At 45.6% G+C, this 19,216-nt stretch overlaps 2 protein-coding genes across 2 annotated transcripts in view; one reads left to right on the forward strand and one right to left on the reverse strand.

Annotated features, from left to right (window-relative positions):
* Positions 1–19,216, forward strand: part of LOC100447686 (neuroblastoma breakpoint family member 12) — a 2,265,351-nt gene that overhangs the window by 1,578,688 nt on the left and 667,447 nt on the right.
* On the reverse strand, positions 16,128–17,057 carry LOC100462006 (small ribosomal subunit protein uS5-like). The gene has a single exon (XM_054553638.2). It carries the CDS (start codon positions 17,043–17,045, stop codon positions 16,164–16,166), a length of 882 nt encoding a protein of 293 aa, XP_054409613.1. The 5' UTR covers positions 17,046–17,057; the 3' UTR covers positions 16,128–16,163.

Genomic DNA, 19,216 nt, shown 5'->3' on the forward strand with positions numbered 1-19,216 from the left:
TCAACAGATGAATACATAGCTCAGCACAGCTCAAAAGGAAGGAGCGGAAAGTGGTTGCTGTCTTGATTTAACCTCTCTCTGGGCCTGATCATTTGAAAGGGCTCACATTCCTCAGATAAAACATTTTTTTAAAACTTTCTTCTTGAAAGCATTGATGATGAAAAGCTCAGTCAAGTTGTCCCTCTTTGCCAGAAAGTCTTATTCCCAGATAGTCCTGTCCCAGGCAGGGGACAGGGGAGGAAAGAAGCCACCTCACTGAGGAATTTTTAAGAATGCCCAAAAGTCCAATTGAAAGGGTATTACAACCAGGCACGGTGGCTCACACCTGTAATCTCAGCACTTCAGGAGGCCCAGATGGGTGGATTGCTTGAGTCCAGGTGTTCAAGACCAGCCTGGGCAACATGGCAAAACCCAGTCTCTACAAAAAACACAAAAAGTAGCCAGGTGTAGTGGCACACACCTTAGTCCCAGCTACTCAAGAGGCTGAGGTAGGAGGATTGCTTGAGCCTGGGAGTTCGAGGCTGCACTAAGCTAAGATCACACCACTGCACTCCAGCCCAGGTGACAGAGTGAGACTTGGTCTCAAAAAAACAAGGAAAAAGAAAAGGGCATCATAGAGTGGCAAAAAAAAAAAGAGAGACACAGAGGCCTCACTTAAGTCTGCAGCTTCTGTCACTTGTTGAATCATCTCTAGTCTTCAGAATACCATGAAATTAGTTTTCTCAGAAGTAAAACGATGAGAAATACATAACAATAATGACATTGCACTTCATCATTCCATGCCCTAAGACATTTATAGGGCCATGGATGGTGATCTTTTCAAGAGACAAAAATAAACGCTGGTGCAGAACAGGTAAGTGCACTATAATTTGAGTACATCAGCTTTTGGGCATTAAAATCGTGGGTCAGAAATTTAGAGCAAGAGGGCAGGCTGAATCCTGATAGCAGGAGGGTGTGTTTTTCTTTTTTTTTTTTTTTTTTGAGACGGAGTCTCGCTCTGTCGCCCATGCTGGAGTGCAGTGGCACAATCTCGGCTCACTGCAAGCTCCACCTCCTGGGTTGACGCCATTCTCCTGCCTCAGCCTCCCTAGTAGCTGGGACTACAGGCGCTCGCCACCATGCCCGGCTAATTTTTTGTATTTTTAGTAGAGACGGGGTTTCACCGTGTTAGCCAAGATGGTCGTGATCTCCTGACCTTGTGATCCTCCCGCCTCTGCCTCCCAAAGTGCTGGGATTACAGGCTTGAGCCACCACGACTGTCTGAGTGTTTTTCTTTTAACTTTCCAGTAGCATCATGGTGTTTACCACTGTTATTTCAGAGTGAAGTGACAATTTTTTGTTTGGTTGGTTTTGTACCTTTTATTTTTATTATAATTACTTTTTAAGACAAGGACTCTGTCTCCCAGGCTGGAGTGCAGTGGCAAGATCACAGCTCAGTGCAGCCTTGACCACTAGACCTCCAAGGCTCAATGGCTAAGCCTCCCAAGCAGCTGGGACTACAGGCACACATCACCACACCCAGCTTATTTATTTTTTGAGACAGGGTCTCACTCTGTTGTCCAGGCTGGAGTGCAGTGACATCATCAGGGTTCACTGCAGGCTCGAACTCCTGAGCTCAAGTCATCCTCTCACCTCATGCTTCTGAGTAGCTGGACTACAGGTGGGCACCACCACACCCAGCTAATTTGATATATTTTACAGAGTCAGTGTTTCATCGTTTTGCCCAGGCTAGTCTCAAACTCCTGGGCTCAAGTAATCCTCCTGCCTTGGCCTCCCAAAGTGCTGGGATTACAGGCAGTTATTTTGACAATATGATTATGATGGTTAAACTGAGATGTGAGGCAGGAAGGTTAGGGTGAGTCAGACAGATTAGATAAACAGGTTTTGCTTGATATGACCCTGAGTTGCATCGTGAGTGCAATCAGGAGGAATACTGGTGAAATTTAGCACAGGAGGTACCAATGGGTCATTATGGTCAAAAGTGGTTTGTGGTTATGAGTGGCAAACCTGGAACCTTGTCAAATTTCCCACAGAGGTAATGGTTTGTGAGATTCTGATCAGAGAATTATCCCTCCCTGCTGTAATCAAATTAATTAGGGACAGTAAAACAGAAATCTGATCATAGGCATTTTGCTATGTATGTATGTATATGTATATACACATAGACACACAATAGTGTGTCATATCTTAAGATAATATGCATATAGGGTAATTTTACCAAAACCACCAAGAGAGGACCCCTACAACTTAAAGGAGCCCTAATGGTGTGTGTATTCCAGTCAACAGAAAAGGAGACTAACTCTTTCAGGTGCAGTGAGCACTGGAATTGTAACTGATTATACAGGCCAGTATATTGGGTGAAAGCGGACTACCACAGATGTCAGCTACTTGCCATCTCTGTCAGGAAGACTGAGTTACCTTTAAGTGAAAATCTCCACTGACAGATGTCCACTCTGGCAGGGTTGCCTTTTACAAGAGAAACATGAATCCCTGTGTCAACGCCCTTAAGTTTACTGGCACAGATTGGTCAGTAATACCTGTTGTGAGTTAGGTGCAGTGGCCCATGCCTGTGGTCCCAACTATTTGGAAGGTTGAGGCAGAAGGATGGCTTGAGCCCAGGAGTTCAAGGCTATAATGAGTCATGATTGTGCCACTGCATTCTGGCTTGGGGAATTGAATGGGATCCCATCTTTAAAAAATATATAAAATAATAATAATACCTGATGTGGTCCCTTCCAACAGTCTTGGGGGAAATATTTTATTTGATGTTGTTTCTAGTAAACAACATCTCCAGGTTATAGGCCATGATTTTTACTATTTTAATCTCCCAGGAGTGCATTATGAAAGGAATCTATTAATGTGGAGTTCTTAGTAAGTTTTGAGAGATCTTAGCAGTAATGGAGAATGTCACCTTTAAGAAGTGCAGATTCATAAGCGTCTTCATCTAACCACTGCATGGGTCTTCATGTTATTATTTCAAAGAGACAGAGTGTGGACATTTTCCAGAACCAGTGGGAGATCCTTGGCCAAGAAAGGTTAAAAACTTCTGTTAGCTTTGCTAACTGAGTTTTTATTGTATCATTAGTACATTCCATCGGCCCAGAGGATTACGGTTAATAGGCACAATGGAAATGTTGGGACATAGGCAAAACGTTACAAATGGATCCAATTACCTGACGAATGAAGTGTGTTCCTCAGTTGCTATGGCGTTCAGATGGCACTCCCCATGAAGAATTACCTTTTCTTTTCTTTCTTTTTTTTTTTTTTTTTTTTTTTGAGATGGAGACTAGCTCTATCGGAAGGCTGGAGTGCAGTGGTGCAATCTCGGCTCACTGCAACTTCCGCCTCCCAGATTCAAGCAATTCTCCTGCCTCAGCCTCCTGAGTAGCTGGGACTACAGGTGTGCACCACCACACCTGGCTAATTTTTGTATTTTTAGTAGAGACGGGGTTTCACCATGTTGGCCAGGATGGTCTCCATCTCTTGACCTCGTGATCTGCCCACCTTGGCCACCCAAAGTGCTGGGATTACAGGGGTGAGCCACTATGCCCAACCAGGAATTACCTTTTCTAATCACAATCTACCTACTACTTGGGCTGTGGCTCATTGGCATGGAAATGCTCACCCCAGTGAGCACATACAAATTAGCACCAGAAGGTATCTGTGACCCTGAGGTGGAGACAGCTGGATAAAGTCTAACTGCCATGTCTCGAAGGGTCCTAAAGTTAAAATGTCCCTGTGACCCATGAAGGGGCTTTCCAGGGTGATGTTTGGGACAAACAGTACCACAAGAATAAACCTTTTCTGCAATCATATGCAATGATTTTCAATACCATTGCTTTCCCCATGCTAACATTTTATCTGATTTCCAATAAGTCAGCTTATGAAGTACTGTATTCAGGGTAATTGAAGCCTAAGGGGTGGATCAGTGTATCATTGGGCCCATACCATAAGCCTGTTTCTGGAAGAAACTTGTTCCCTTTATCCTTCCAGAGATCCCTCTCCTGCTTGGGAGCTCCCACTTATGCTTCTTTTTTTTTTTTTTTTTTTTTTTTTTGCTGGAGTGTCGCTCTGTTACCCAGACTGGAGTGCAGTGGTGCAATCTCGGCTCACTGCAAACTCCGCCTCCCAGGTTCAAGCGATTCTCGTGCCTCTGCCTCTCAAGAAGCAGGAATTGTAGGCATGTGTCACCACACCAGCTGATTTTTGTATTTTTAGTAGAGACAGGGTTTCACCATGTTGGCCAGGCTGGTCTCAAATGCCTGACCTCAAGTGATCCACCAGCCTTGGCCGCCCAAAATGCTGGGATTACAGGCATGAGCCACCATATCCAGCCCACTTGTACTTCTAATGAAGTCTTCAATGGGTCATAAGTCAGCAAGGCCATTTCAAGAAATCAGATATCTATGTTGCTTCTAAAGCATTCCAAAATCATCACCTACTCCAAATGCATCTCTGCTGCCAGTGTAAATGTTAGGCTGAGGTGGAAGGATTGATTGAGCCCAGGAGTTCATTCAGGTCCAGCCTGGAAAACACAGTGAGATGTCCTCTCTACAAAAAAAAAAAAAATCAAAGAATTAGCTGGGTGTTGTGGCATGCACCTGTGGTCCCAGCTACTCGGGAGGCTGAGGTGGGAGGATTGCTAGAGCTGAGAGGTTGAGGATGTGGTGGGCCATGATGGAGCCACTGCATTCCAGCCTGGGTGACAGAGTGAGACCCTGTCTCAATTAATCAATAAATAAATCTCAACCATTTAAAATATCAATGGCAGATTTGTTTGGCCTTTTAAGTGCATTGCTGAATTCTCCAATCTACATATTGGGGAACAACCTGGGTAATGGCAACATGGAGGTATTTGGCAAAAATACAGACCCCTTCATTTTCTGCTTCAGTCTGTTTTTAAAAACCCTGTAAAGGATTATTCCAATTCACCCTTTCCAACCATTTAGTGGCCCCCCCTTCTTACAGCAACATGTGAATTAATTGATAAAGATCAGAATATCCAGGCTCAAAAGTTTGGACAATTAAGTCAAATTTTCTCCCAAACCCTATAGGATCTTGGAGGATGCTTTTGAATTAAAAAGGGAAAATTCAGTTGGGTGCAGTGGCTCATGCCTGTAATCCCAGCACTTTGGGAGGCCGAGGCGGGTGGATCACAGGTCAGGAGTTCAAGACCAGTCTGGCCAAGATGGTGAAACCCCCTCTCTCCTAAAAATACAAAAAAATTAGCCGGGCGTGGTGGTGGGCACCTGTAATCCCAGCCACTCGGGAGGCTGAGGCAGAGAATTGCTTGAACCCGGGAGGCGGAGGTTGCAGTGAGCCAAGAAAAAAAAAAAGAAAGAAAGGGAAAATTCATGTGAATTTTGATCAGGGAAGTCTTTTTTTTTTTTTTTCGATGCAGAGTCTTGCTCTGTCACCCAGGCTGGAGTGCAATGGCACAGTCTCAGCTCACTGCAACCTCCACTTCCCGAGTTCAAGAGATTCTCCTGCCTTAGCCTCCCAAGTAGCTGGGATTGCAGTCATATGCCACCATGACTGGCTACTTTTTGTATTTTTAGTATGGACGGGGTTTCACCATGTTGTCCAGGCTGGTCTCACATTGCTGACCTCGTGATCTGCCTGCCTAGTCCTCCCAACGTGCTGGGATTACACGCACGAGCCACTGCGCCCAGCCCAGGGAAGTCTTTTTATAATATTCTTAATTCACATTTTGGTGAAGCAGTATACAGAATGATAGGCTCACCTCTTCCTGTGGGTTTTACCTTGAAAGGGGCTGTCAGAACAGAAGTTTCAGTGCAGGGGCCAGAGCCCTGGGGACTTTCCTCAGGTGATGGTGATGGAAGAAGAGGCAAGGCAGGACCGGAGGGCTCAGGTAAGGGAGACTATGCAGGTGCAGGGGCAGGAGGAGAAGCAGCAGTTGGAGGCGAAAGAGACAAACCTCCTCAATATTTCTCAATTCAGAAAACGTGTCAGATGACCTCCTTCAGCTTACTTCCTCACTGGAGGCAATTTTCTCAGTTCTTTTAGAAATTTCTAGGTATCATTGGAAGTAAGTCTCTCATTTAATTTGGTTCTAAAACCAAATTTTTTGGCTGGGCACGGTGGCTCACGCCTGTAATTCCAGCACTTTGGGAGGCCAAGGTGGGCGGATCACGAGGTCATGAGATCGAGACCATCTTGGCCAACATGGTGAAACCCTGTCTCTACTAAAAATACAAAAATTAGCTGGGCATGCTGGCGCATGCCTGTAGTCCCAGCTATTTGGGAGGCTGAAGCAGGAGAATCGCTTGAACCTGGGAGGCGGAGGTTGCAGTGAGCCGAGATTGCGCCACTGCACTCTAGCCTGGGCGACAGAGCAAGACTCCATCAAAAAAAACAAAAAACAAAAAAACAAAAACCAAATTTTTCCAATTGTGCACACTAATAAATTATTTTAAGCATTTCAAAAGATCCCAATTTTCTTCATTCTGCTTATGACTTTTCCTGGTTAGGTGGGTCCAGTTTCTTGGATATTTACAAGAGGATGCTTCATAAATGTTATATATAAACCTAGCTGGTGTTTCTAAAGGTGGTTGTTTCTTCACGTGTGCTGAATTTTGAAGCCCGATTTCCCATAATTCAGGAGCTTTTCAGATGACCAAGGCCTGCGATGTGTTTTGGGTCACAGTGTGGTGCTTATGGAGTCACTCCTACAGATAACACCAGAGTTGTGTATCGCTGTCTCAGTGGTTCCCACTGTTTCTAACCACCAGGTGGCCACAGAGTGCATGTGCTATGGGGGACTCGCCCCACACATACCCTCCCAGAAGAGCAGGAAAGGGGGTTGATAAAAGTGTTCTTCTGATGGGGAGTGTCCTACAAGGCCACCTTCACATGGTGAGTAATGACCCCAACACCTCTGCAACATCCCCGATCACTTGGAGTACCTGAATGGGTCAGCAGGAGCAGATCACTTCTTTTCTTCAGGGCAGGGGAACACACCTCCATGCACTTTCCAGTTAAGAACTAACAGGAATTAGTCACAAATGAAAAGCTAAGTCCGAATGTTCAAAACAACATGCTACATAAAAACAAAACCACCAGGGCCTACCTGCCAATACCTTGACCCAGAACTTCCTGCTGAGGAACAGAGGCAGAAAAGGCAGAAGCTCTCTGGAGAGCTCTTTGCCTGACTCTGACCCAAACCTTCTGTCCTGATGCAGAGGTGGAAAAGACAGTTATTTCCCCCTGAGACTCAAACCTCTTACCCACAGGGTAAAGACAGAAAACGTCTGTTCTAGAAAGAGAGAGCTGAAAAGGACACTCAAGCAAACTCCAGGCCTTCAACCAATGAGTGTTTCTCTCAGAGTCAGAACTCGAGGGCTTCAGAGCTGGCCAGTCACCCAGTCCAGGAGGAATGTGGTGTGATCTGAGAGATGAAAATACATGTCCCCTTATAGACTAAGACAGACTGTAAGGTTAAGGAAACAAAAGTTAGCTACAGGTCAAGGGTTCAGGGCTTATCTGGCATGCAACTTCCTGAATTCCTATGACTACAGGAAAAACCACACTCTTGCTAAACTCCTCAACAATAGGAGCTAGCAAGCAAATTGTCAAAATCTTCCCAGTGCTTCTCAACTGGATTTACAACCCAGATCACTAGACCTCTGATGGGACAGAGGAGTGCCCTTCCATTCTTTCCTGATAAGCAACTGCAGACCTCAAGCCAGTTTCAGCCATGTTACAGGGACTGCACACAAACTGACTTCGTGTCCAGTAGTTCACCTTTTGACATAAAGAGCCAATTTCTGCCTTATTTCAATGCTAAAATCCCTTCCCCATCTGTGAAGATGGGGTGCATGTTACATATATGTTTACCCATTGCACATGAGCTCAATACTCCTCAGAAATGGTGTTTCTCCAAACCTGCTGAATATGTATAACTTCATTGTGTGATACACACCCTGTGAGGCACAAAAACCAACCTGCCCTCTCTCTCTCTCTCTCTGAAGAGAAAGTACCTCTTCAAAGACACACACCGGAGACTGTCACTTCCTGGACTGCAAACTTATATCACCAACAAAATTCTTACTACTATCTAGCCACCCTGGAGGCCTTTGAGAGGACAGTCAGATGGTCAGAGGTGAGTCACTCTGAATCATGCTCCCAGGGCCAAAAACATTGACATAGAAGGAAGGGGCTTAAGCACAAAATATGATTTAAAGAGTTTGTTTGAGCCAACGTGAGTGTAGTTGCCCGGAAGGCTCAGACCCAAACAATATTGGATATCGGTTCTATTTGGCCTTTGTTACAAGCAGGTTTGTAAAAACCAAAAAGGGGGTCAGGGAGTTGGCTGGTAGAAAGTTGCTTGTCAGGAACTCCCAGTGGTTTACAGAAATAACATTGATTAGCTATACATTGTTCAGCTACAGGGAGTGAGAGAGATGGTGTCCAGTGCAGCATGTCTAGGTTACTTTATAGCTAACTGTGGCAATAGCAAGCAGTTTCAGTGGATGCATACATAGCTCAAAAGTGGGGAAGTGGCCAGTGGTGGTGGCTCACGCCTATAATTCCAACACTTTGGGAGGCCAAGGTGGGCGGATCACCTGAGGTTAGGAGTTTGAGACCAGCCTGGCAACATGACGAAACCCCATCTCTACTAAAAATACAAAAAAAAAAAAGCGGGCGCGATGGTTCACGACGTTAGTCCCAGCGACTCGGGAGGCTGTGGCAGGAGAATCACTTAAACCTGGCTGGAGGAGGTTGCAGTGGGCCAAGATCCTGCCACTGCACTCCAGCCTGGGCAACAGAGTGAGACTCCACCTCAATACAATAAAAAAAATTTTTTTAAACTTAAAAAAATTTAGAAAGCAGGAAGTAGGATGTGGTTGCTGTCTCATTTTAATGCCTAGCTCTGGGCATCCTAAGTTGAAAGTACTCATTTTCCTCACATGAAAAAGTTCTTTTCTTTTCTCTCTTTTTTTTTTTTTTTTTTTTTTTTTTGGAGACACAAGCTCACTGTGCCACCCATGCTAAAGTGAAGTTGCATGATCTCTGCTCACTGCAACCTCCACCCTCAGGGATCAATTCTCATGCCTCAGCCTCCCGAGTAGCTGGGATTACAGGCGCTAAGCACCATGCCTGGCTAATTTTTGAATTTTAGTAGAGATGGGGTTTCACCATGTTGGCCGGGCTGGTCTCGAACTCCTGACCTCAGATGATCCACCCGCCTCAGCCTCCCAAAGTGCTGGGATTACAGGTGTGAGCCACCATGCCCAGCCAAGACCATTAATTTAATCTACAGCTAAATCTATTCGTTTTTCATGTTACAAATTCAACAAGAAAAATTTTCCCTAATGAAACATCACATTTAAAGCATAAGTAGGAAAAAAATGTAATAGTGTCTTGTTCTGTCATCCAGGTAAGAGTGCACTGATGCAACCACAGCAGACCAGCCTGGAACTCTGGGCTTAGGCAGTCCTCCCAGCTCAGCCCGCCTTCTAATTTTTTAGAGATGGCATCTTGCCCTGTTGCCCAGGCTGGTCTCCAACTCCTTGCCTAAAGCAATCCTCCCACCTCAGCCTCCTGATTTTCTGGGATTACAGGTGTGAGTCAACCAGCCTGGCATTGCAGGAAAAAAAAAAAGCCCATAAATTATTCTTTATTTTATTTTATTTTGAGTTGAGGTCTTACTCTGTCACCCAGGCTGGAGTGCGGTGGTACAATCATAGTTCACTGCAGCCTGGATCTCCTGGGCTCAAGTGATCCTCCTGCCTCAGCCTCCCAAGCAGCTGGGACTACAGATGTGAGCCACTGTGCTGGCTAGTTTTTTAAAATTAGCTCATTTTTTAAAATTTGTAGAGACAGGGGTCTCACCATGTTTCCCAGGCTGATATCGAACTCCTGGCTTCAATCCTTCTTCTCTCCTCAGCTGCCTAAACTGCTAAGATTACAGATGTGAGCACCACACCCTGCTTAATTTTCATATTTTAATTTTATATATGTAATTATTACTGTCCTTAAGATAATTGGGGCAGTAATCTCTTTAAAGCTTTAGAGACTTAATTTATCTATTCACTCCACTGGAAGAGTATGCCAATTGGTTTCATAAGAAAAAAATTTATAAATTAGAAAATTTATTTCCACCAATCTAGGGGGCATTCAAAAGCAAATAATTGCATTAAGTAACATCATTTAAGGTGAAAACAGATGCAATGGTATCTATTAACAATGCTTATCAGTAAGGGAAACAAACTGAAAAAATGAACATCATTAGATCCTTGGAAAACCCTCATTGCTGAAAATCTGAGTGATTGTGGGATACCCTTTTGAGTCTGGCAGGGCATTCTCTTTCTGGAGCATATAAAAGTGAGTAAATCATTTCTTTTTATCCATTTTCATTAAGAGCTGAACTTCCTTAATTTTCTGGAGATTATTAAATTTGATTTGTGGCCAGGAGCAGTGGCTTATGCATGTAATCGTAGCACTTTGGGAGGCCAAGGTGGGCAGATCACTTGAGTTCAGGAGTTCGAGGCCAGCCTGGCCAACATGGTGAAACCCCATCTCTACTAAAAGTACAAAAATTAGCCAGGCATGGTGTTGCATCCCTGTAATCCCAGCAACTCAGGAGGCTGATGCACAAGAATGGCTTGAACCCAGGAGGCCAAGGCTGCAGTGAGCCAAGACCGTGCCACAGCACTCCAGCCTTGGTGACAGAGCACGACTCTGTCTTAAGCAAAAAAAATTTTGATTTGTATAGTTGTGAGAAGTGCTTATGTTGCTGACTCCATTGCTTATTTGTGATCATATAAATCTCTTTTCTCCTTTCTGTAGTGTGATTTAAACTTAATTCTTAAAGGACATATATTTCAGCTGGTTAGAGTTTTTTAGCTGGTAGAAACCTGAGTGTATGAATCAAAGAAAACTGCTCCTTTCATGCCACAGACTTAGTTTCATTTCTGTACTAAGATTTCTTTTAGGTATAGTAATTTCTTAAAGCCAAGAGCTCCTATGGAATGAAGTTCGGTGGCGGGGTCGGGGGGGCATTGAGTAGTAAGATCATCTTTATAATAGAGATGCCACTCTTGCAGATATTGAGAGCTATTGGGCCCCAAAAATTGTTACCAAACATTGGAAAGACAAGATATGAGCAACTTCTCATTGCTGCAGTCTCAAATATCAGGAAATACCATTATCCTCAGGACAATGAATAGACAATCAAAAGAGACTCACAGACCAGATCAGCTGTCATGTATCACCAAACAGGGACTGGATCCTTGTCAAGCACCACCTAACGGAGATTGTCCCCAGAAATTCACTTCATAACATCAAAACCAGAAAACCACACTGATGCCACTGATGGCAGAAGACAATCATGCAAGAAAGAGAGAGAGGGAGACAAAGAAAGGAAGGACTTGCTCAATGACCATACTTAGTATATAAAAGCAAAACAGCTCAATTTCTGCTCATGAAAACAAGAACCAAGGGAACAAGAGCCAATATCTCTAAGGATCCAGGTCTGCACCAGGGGCCTGTTAGGTGCAGGATTCTGTTGGCTCCAATGATGGGTGTCAGATGGATTAATTTTTATGGACATAGCCTCTGAAAGAAATCAGTCAAGGCTAATAATACAGAGACACTTGTCTGCATGCTCATTCTCCATTAATATAGAAGGGAAACTGGCATTAGATTGTGTTCATCAAATAAAAGTAAAATCAAGATTTATAAAGAAAAGAGGAAAGGGGAGGAGAAAAAACATGACTGGGACCATTGTGATTTTGCTCTCTTTGGATAAGCAACTTGGCAGAAAGCTATCAAAGAGGTCACTATGACCTGTCTTCACCGGACCAATGTGAATTGGTCACCACAGGAAACAATTACAGGCTGGGCACAGTGGTTCATGCCTGTAATATCAACATTTTGGGAGGCTGAAGTGGGTGGATCTCTTGAGCTCACAAGTTGGAGGGCAGCCTGGGCAACATGATGAAACTCTGTACAAAAAATACAAAATTTAGCCAGGCATGGTGGTGTATGCTAGTAGTCCCAGCTACTCAGGAGGCTGAGGTGGAAAGATCAGCTGAGCCCGGGGAGGTTGAGGCTGCAGTGACCCGTGATTACACCACTGCACTCCAGCCTGGGTGACAGAGTAAGACCATGTCTCTAAATAAATAAATTAAATTTGAAAAAGAAACAGGGCCAGGCACGGTGGCTCACACATATAATCCCAGCACTCTGGGAGGCCAAGATGAGAGTAGCACTTGAGCTCAGGAGTTCAAGACCAGCCTGGGCAACATAGTGAGACCTCGTCTCTAAAAAATACATATTTCTTAATAAATATATATAATAAAATATATACTATATTTTATTATACATAATATATAATTGTATGTATTTATTATCTTAATAATATGTATATATTTATTATATATATAAAATAAAATAAAAAAGAAACAATTACAGATGTTGGAGGACTTTAAAATATCTCAGCCAGGTGCAGTGGTTCAGGCTGGTAATCCCAGCACTTTGGGAGACTGAGCCAGGAGGATCACTTGAGCCCAGGAGGCTGAGGCTACAGTGAACTATGATCGTGCCATTGCACTGCAACCTGGGCAACAGAACAAGACCCTGTCTCAAAAAACAAAATAAAATGTCGTAGAAGTTTAGCTGTCCATCCTATGCAACTGAATATCTGTGTGTAATGTCCACCATGTCCTTCTGTTTTACCTCCTCCTTACTTAAGCCAGAAAGGCATTTGTCCCCTTATTAGAATATCATTGGCACATGGCCTGGGGTGGTGGCTCATGACTGTAATACCAGCATGTTGGGAGGCTGGTCAGGAGTTTGAGACCAGCCTGGCCAACATGATGAAACCTTGTCTGTACTAAAAATACAAAAATTAACCGGGCGTGGTGGTGCAGGCTTGTAAGCTGAGATCACTCCACTGCACTCCAGCCTGGGCGACAGAGCAAGATTGTGTCTCAAAAAAAAAAAAGGAAAGAAAAGAATATCATGGGCACATGTATACAAAGTTTGTTAGGCCAGGTGCAGTGGTTCACACCTGAAATCCCAGCACTTTGGGAGGGCAAGACAGGCAAATCTCTTGAGCCCAGAAGTTGGAGCTCCTGGGGGTAACCTGAGCAACATAGTAAGACCCTATCTCTAAAAAAAAAAAAAAAAAAAAAGTTGGATTTGATGGTGCACACCTGTAGTTCCAGCTATTCTGGAGGATCGCTAGTGCCGGGGTGGCAGGGGCGGTGAGTTTGCAGTGAGCTGAGATCATGCCACTGCACTCCATCTTGGGCGACAGAGTGACACCTAGTCTCAAAACAAAAAGTAGGGGAGGGGAGAAAATTTGTTGTGTCAGCAAGTAAATGAAGAAAGGGATGTTATTAGAGTTGAGAAATAAATTGGAATGTGATTTGGTACCTTTCCCACAGAAGGTAAGTTTGCTAAATGTGCTGAAATTAGAAGCACTATATAAGGCCCTGTGCAGTGGTTCATGCCTGTAATCCTAGCACTCTGGGAGACCTCGGAGGTGCCTGAGCCCAGGAGTTTGGGGACCAGCATGGGCAACATAATGAAACCCTTCCTCTACAAAAAATACAAAAGTTAGCTAGGCCTTTTGGATGCGACAACTGATTGTGCCACAGAGACACAACCCTAGTGGCTTAGGACTCTGGGAAGATATAATCTCCCCCGTTTATCTAGTGATTGATCATGCATGAACGCTTTAAAAGCTGGAGCAGGCGGCCGGGCCGGGCGCAGTGGCTCACACCTGTAATCCCAGCACTTTGGGAGGCCAAGGCGGGCGGATCACGAGACCATCCTGGCCAATAAGGTGAAGCCTCCGTCTCTACTAAAATACAAAACATTAGCCGGGCGGGGTGTCACGCGCCTGTATTCTCAGCTACTCCGGAGGCTGAGGCAGGGGAATCGCTTGAACCCGGGAGGCGGAGGTTGCAGTGAGCCGAGATCGCGCCACTGCACTCGAGCCTGGCGACAGAGCAAGACTCTGTCTCAGAAGAAAAAAAAAAAAAAAAAATCTGGAGCAGGCGTCCCTCAGTGGGCTCTAACCACCAACCTTTAGATTAACAGCCGAACGCGCTAACCGATTGTGCCACAGAGACACGTAGTGTACCTTCTTCTGGGCGCTATAGGAAGGGTGCACTGACCAAACACTCCCCAGTCCTCCCATCCTCAGAGCCCACCAGGCAGTACAACTGTGAAAGGCCTTGGAAAACTGGAGCGATGAGAGCGGTGAATCGTGTTGGTCTCATTGGAGACGCGCAGGTTGGGAGATTCTGGAACCAGGACGACCTTGCCCCTCACCTGCATCAGAATCCCCCGGAAACGCCCGGCCCAGACCCGGACCTGAGCCTCCTGGGGGCCCAAGGGAAGCTGAACGCCCGGTGGGCTCCCGGGATGGTTCTTTGTGCCGCCTTGACCCAGTGAGGCAGCCTGTGCCCACCCTGCCCAGTCACTTTTGAGGCCGCTGCGCAACTTCCGCTGCCATCTTCGGATCCTGTGTCCCGCACGGGGGCTCCACCAGGGCAGGGATGGTGGTGAGGGTGGCTCATGGGTCCCCTCGCGGGGAGCAGGGTCTGGCACTCACCAGCGCGCACGACTAGGACTTGTTGAATTAATCCATCGTCACTTTCAGCTTTCAGTCCTTTGAAGAGCCCCGAAAATGGAAATCATGAAGTATTTTACCATGGGGAAGTTTTGATTTGTTTTTTGTTTTTGTTTGTTTGTTTTTGAGACAGGGTCTCGCTAGGTCGCCCAGGCTGGAGTGCAGTGGTGCAAACACGGTTCACTGCAGCCTCGACCTCCCGGAGCCATCGTCGCCTTTAGCTTTTAGTCCCTTGAAGAATCCCAAGAATAGAAATCATGAGATTTTTCCATGGGGAAGGTCTTTTTTCAAAGCGTTTATTCACGTTGATTTCTAGGCATCCCCCGGGGAGGGCAACGGGCAGGGCCTCCAGTGCACCTTCTGCGCGGTGGAGCCGCGGGGGCTCAGCTGGGCAGTGGTAGGGTCGTGGGGCGGGAGGACGGGAGGGCAGGAGGGCAGGAGGGAAGGGAAAAGCAAAAGCAGGGAAAGAAGCCGGGGAGCGGTGGAACAGACATCCAGACCTCCTGAAAGGCTGGTGCAGAGGCACAGGCTAGATCTTCTGGAGGTGAGAATTGTTTGTTGTTGTTGTTGTTGTTGAAGCAGAATGTGGAGGAACTGAGGGGAAAATTCAGAGAGAACATGAAAGAGCTCCAAACGCGAGGACCTATAACTCCCCAAGAATAACATCTTCCAGAAGAACTAGACAGAAAACTGGGCATCTGGGAACCCTGAAATCCCTGGAGAAGTAGCATCATCATGACCCTCTGTGTTCCTTTTGGCCAAAGGACTTGCTTCCCTTGTTTGTACAATTGTTAGTGTTTGTTAAATAAATAAAACCCTTTTCATATATCTTTGAAAGTACATTGGCTCTATTATTTTATGATTACCAACAATGCTGCAGTCATAATTCTGGTACACTTCTCATTGGCCACTAGTGTATTTCTATAGGGTAGAGGCCTGGAGAGCAGTTGCTCCAGCATAGTGATTACATGGTTTTTATATCATTCCATTTTCTTTCCTTTTTTGGCTTATTAGCTGTAACTCTTTCTTTCTTCTTGTCTGCCGCTCCCCGACTTCTTTCCCTGCTTTTGCTTTTTCAGTGATGGCTTTAGGGTCGCCAGAATACATCTTTATCAGTGCCATCTAGTGACATTCCACCTCCCCTTCTGGCCATTATGCTAGTGTTGTCATGTAATTTGGTTTTAGACATGTTATAAACCCCACAATCCATTATTATTGCTTTTGTTTAATTGGTCAAATTATTTTAAAAGATTCAAATAAGAAGAACATGTATATTTAACTATGTACATACCGATTTCCAGCAGTCTTCATTTCTTTGTGTAGATCCAGTTTTCTGTCTGGTATCCTTATCCTTAGTTCTGGAGGACTCCTTTTGCAGTTCTTGTAGTGTGGGTTGCTGAATTCTTTCATTTTTTTTTGTATGTCTTTAAATGTCCTTATTTCAGTCATATTCTTGAAAGATTTTTCATTTTGGCATAGAATTCTAGGAAAACTTTATTTCTTTTTTTTTTTTTTTCCACACTTAATTCACTTTATTTTTTCTTGTATGAAAATCCTATGTTGTAGCCACAGCTGGAGCCTGAGTCCGCTGCACAGAGACTCTGGTGTGGGTCTTGACGAGGTGGTCAGTGAATTCCTGATAGGGAGACTTGGTAAATACAGTCTCCTTCCAGAGGTCAGGGGTCAGGTAGCTGTAGGTCTTAGAAATGGCATCAAAGGTGGCCTTGGCGAAGTTACCCAGGGTGGCAGTGCAGCCCCGGGCTGAGGTGTAGCAGTCGTCGATACCAGCCATCATGAGCAGCTTCTTAGGCACAGGTGCGGAGACGATGCCAGTGCCCCTGGGTGCAGGGATGAGGCGCACCAGCACAGAGCCGCAGCGGCCTGTCACCTTGCAAGGGACGGTGTGGGGCTTGCCGATCTTGTTCACCCAGTAGCCTCTGCGCACGGGGACAATGGAGAGCTTGGCCAGGATGATGGCCCCACGGATGGCGGTGGCCACCTCCTTGGAGCACTTAACACCCAGACCGACGTGGCCATTGTAGTCCCCGATAGCAACAAACGCCTTGAACCTGGTGCGCTGGCCGGCACGGGTCTGCTTCTGCACTGGCATAATCTTCAAAACCTCATCCTTGAGAGAGGCCCCCAGGAAGAAGTCAATGATCTCTGATTCCTTAATGGGCAGAGAGAAGAGATAGATCTCCTCCAGAGACTTGATCTTCATGTCCTTGACCAAGCGGCCCAACTTGGTGACGGGCATCCACTCCTTATCCTCGGCCTTGCCTCCGCGAGCTCCGCGGCCTCGGCCCCGGCCCCGTCCCCGGCCGCGACCCCGGCCCCGGATGCCACTGCCGAAACCTCCGCGGAAGCCACCGCGGTTCCCCATCCCAGGGCCACCAGGGCCTCCGGGCCCCCCCGCTGCACCGGCGTCATCCGCCATTTGGTGTTTTTTCGGAAAAGAAGCTATTTCTTTCAGTACTTTAGGATGTTGCCACTTTGTTTTTCTAAAACTGGCATAAAGCGGGCTTCTTGTACTTGTCATATAATGTTTGGAATGCATATTTAAATTAAAAACATTAAAATGGGCTGGACAAGGTGGTGCACACCTGTAGTCCCAGCACTTTGGGAAGGGGAGACAGGAGGATCGCTTGAGGCCCAGAGCTGGAGACCAGCGTGGCCAAGACAGCAAGACCCGGTCTCTCTGTCTCTCGCATATATATATATATATATACACACACACACATATATATGTATATATATGTGTGTATATATGTATATATGTGTATATATGTATATATATACACACACATATATATGCTCATATGTGTATATATACACACATATCATATATACACATATGTGTATACGTGTATATATACACACATACACACATATACACGTGTATGTGTGTTAATATACACACATATACACGTGTATGTGTGTTAATATACACACATATACACGTGTATGTGTATATGTGTGTATATAGACACATATACACATATATACACATATGTGTATGTGTGTATATACACATATGTGTATGTGTGTATATGTGTGTATATATGTGTGTATATATATATACACATATACACACATACATATATACATCGTGACTGTCCTAGATTCATCCTAAGTTCCACCAACAGTGCATTTAAAGTAAAATGTGCCGAACCTGAGGGTCAAACCTACCTGCTGATGTGTAATTTGTGTTTGTGAGATATTCTCAACAGCATTTGCTTTCCCTAGCATAGTGGTTTTCATGTTTTCCTCACATCTGAATGTCTTAAGTGCAAAACCTGTCAGAATTCATTTCCTTTGCCAAAAGATTCTAAAATACTTTTTTTTTTTTTTTTGAGATCAGCGCACTGCAACTTCCACTTCCCAAGTTCACAGGATTCTCCTGCCTCAGCCTCGCGAGTAGCTGGGACTACAGGCCTGCGCCAACACAGCCGGCTATTTTTCGTATTTTTAGTAGAGACGGAGTTTCACCGTGTTGGCCAGGCTGGTCTCAAACTCCTGACCTCAAGTAATCTGCCCACCTCGGCCTCCCAAAGCGTTGGGATTACAGGCGTGAGCCACCTTGCCCGGCCTAAAATACTCTTACTTCAAGTAAAACTGCATTAAAAACAAAGTTCTCAGTTGCATCCCTGGAATCCATAGAAAGCCCGGGAGAGACAATCAAGTGCTACAGGATCAAGCGCTAAACAGGGGAGGACAAAGCATGGCTTCCTAACTAGGAGTCAGGGCAAAGTTATCTGCTTTGGTCTCCAATGGAGACCGGAACTTGGTTCACCTGCGACGGGAGGACCCGGCCCAGAGGAGGCGGACTTTCTCTTCATGGTGCCTTCAGATAGGAAATCTCCTAGGATTTCTTTCTTTCCCTTTGATCTACTCCCAACGCTCCCTTTCTGTTTCTTCAAGACCTTTTTTGGATCCCCACTGCGCAGGACCTAAGAGGCTGGTGCCCTTCCCTACCCCCCCTGCCTGAGTGTCTTCAGCACCCATGCTCACCCAGAACGTTACTGCCTGCCAGAGAGAGCGAGAGCACCAAGGAGGGCGGTGGGTGCAGTGGAAACCAGAGTCACCGTGTGCCTGTGCCTCGTGGGCTCCTAGCAAATTGAATAAACACCCCCTGAAGCTTCTCTGCAGGTCACAGGGAAGGGGAGGGCGGCTGCCGACCCGGCGGGAGAAGCGTCAAGAAGAGTCGGGAGGACCTGACCCTACCCCAGGACCTTGAAGACAGGCTCGGCCCGCTGATTTTAATGGATAGGCCCAAGGAAAAGGCTCAAGGGCGGCCCAAACCCCGACGCTGAGATTAAGGCTTTCAAATGTCTGAACGTTTTGATGTTGGTCAGTAGAATCCATCCCGCCTTTATCAGGAGACTCCTTTGCCAAAATTCAGAGATCTGGGATTCCTGCTGGTTGCCGCACAGAAAGCCAATCACCGAGACGAGTATCGCCAAAGAAGGCACTTTAACAGGGTGCTGCAGTGGGGGAGATGAGAACTCAGTCTCAAATCCATCTCCCTGACCAACCAAAACCAAAGGTTTAGATGGCAGGGAAGAAATGTAACAATGAGTAAGAAAACAGGAGCTAGGGAGGAGCAAG

Source organism: Pongo abelii, chromosome 1 (genome assembly GCF_028885655.2).
Source record: "Pongo abelii isolate AG06213 chromosome 1, NHGRI_mPonAbe1-v2.0_pri, whole genome shotgun sequence".
Taxonomy (NCBI): Eukaryota; Metazoa; Chordata; class Mammalia; order Primates; family Hominidae; genus Pongo; species Pongo abelii.

Coding starts and splice junctions, on each gene's coding strand:
- LOC100462006 (XM_054553638.2), bottom strand. CDS start 17,045: ATGGCGGATGACGCCGGTGCAGCGGGGGGGCCCGGAGGCCCTGGTGGC.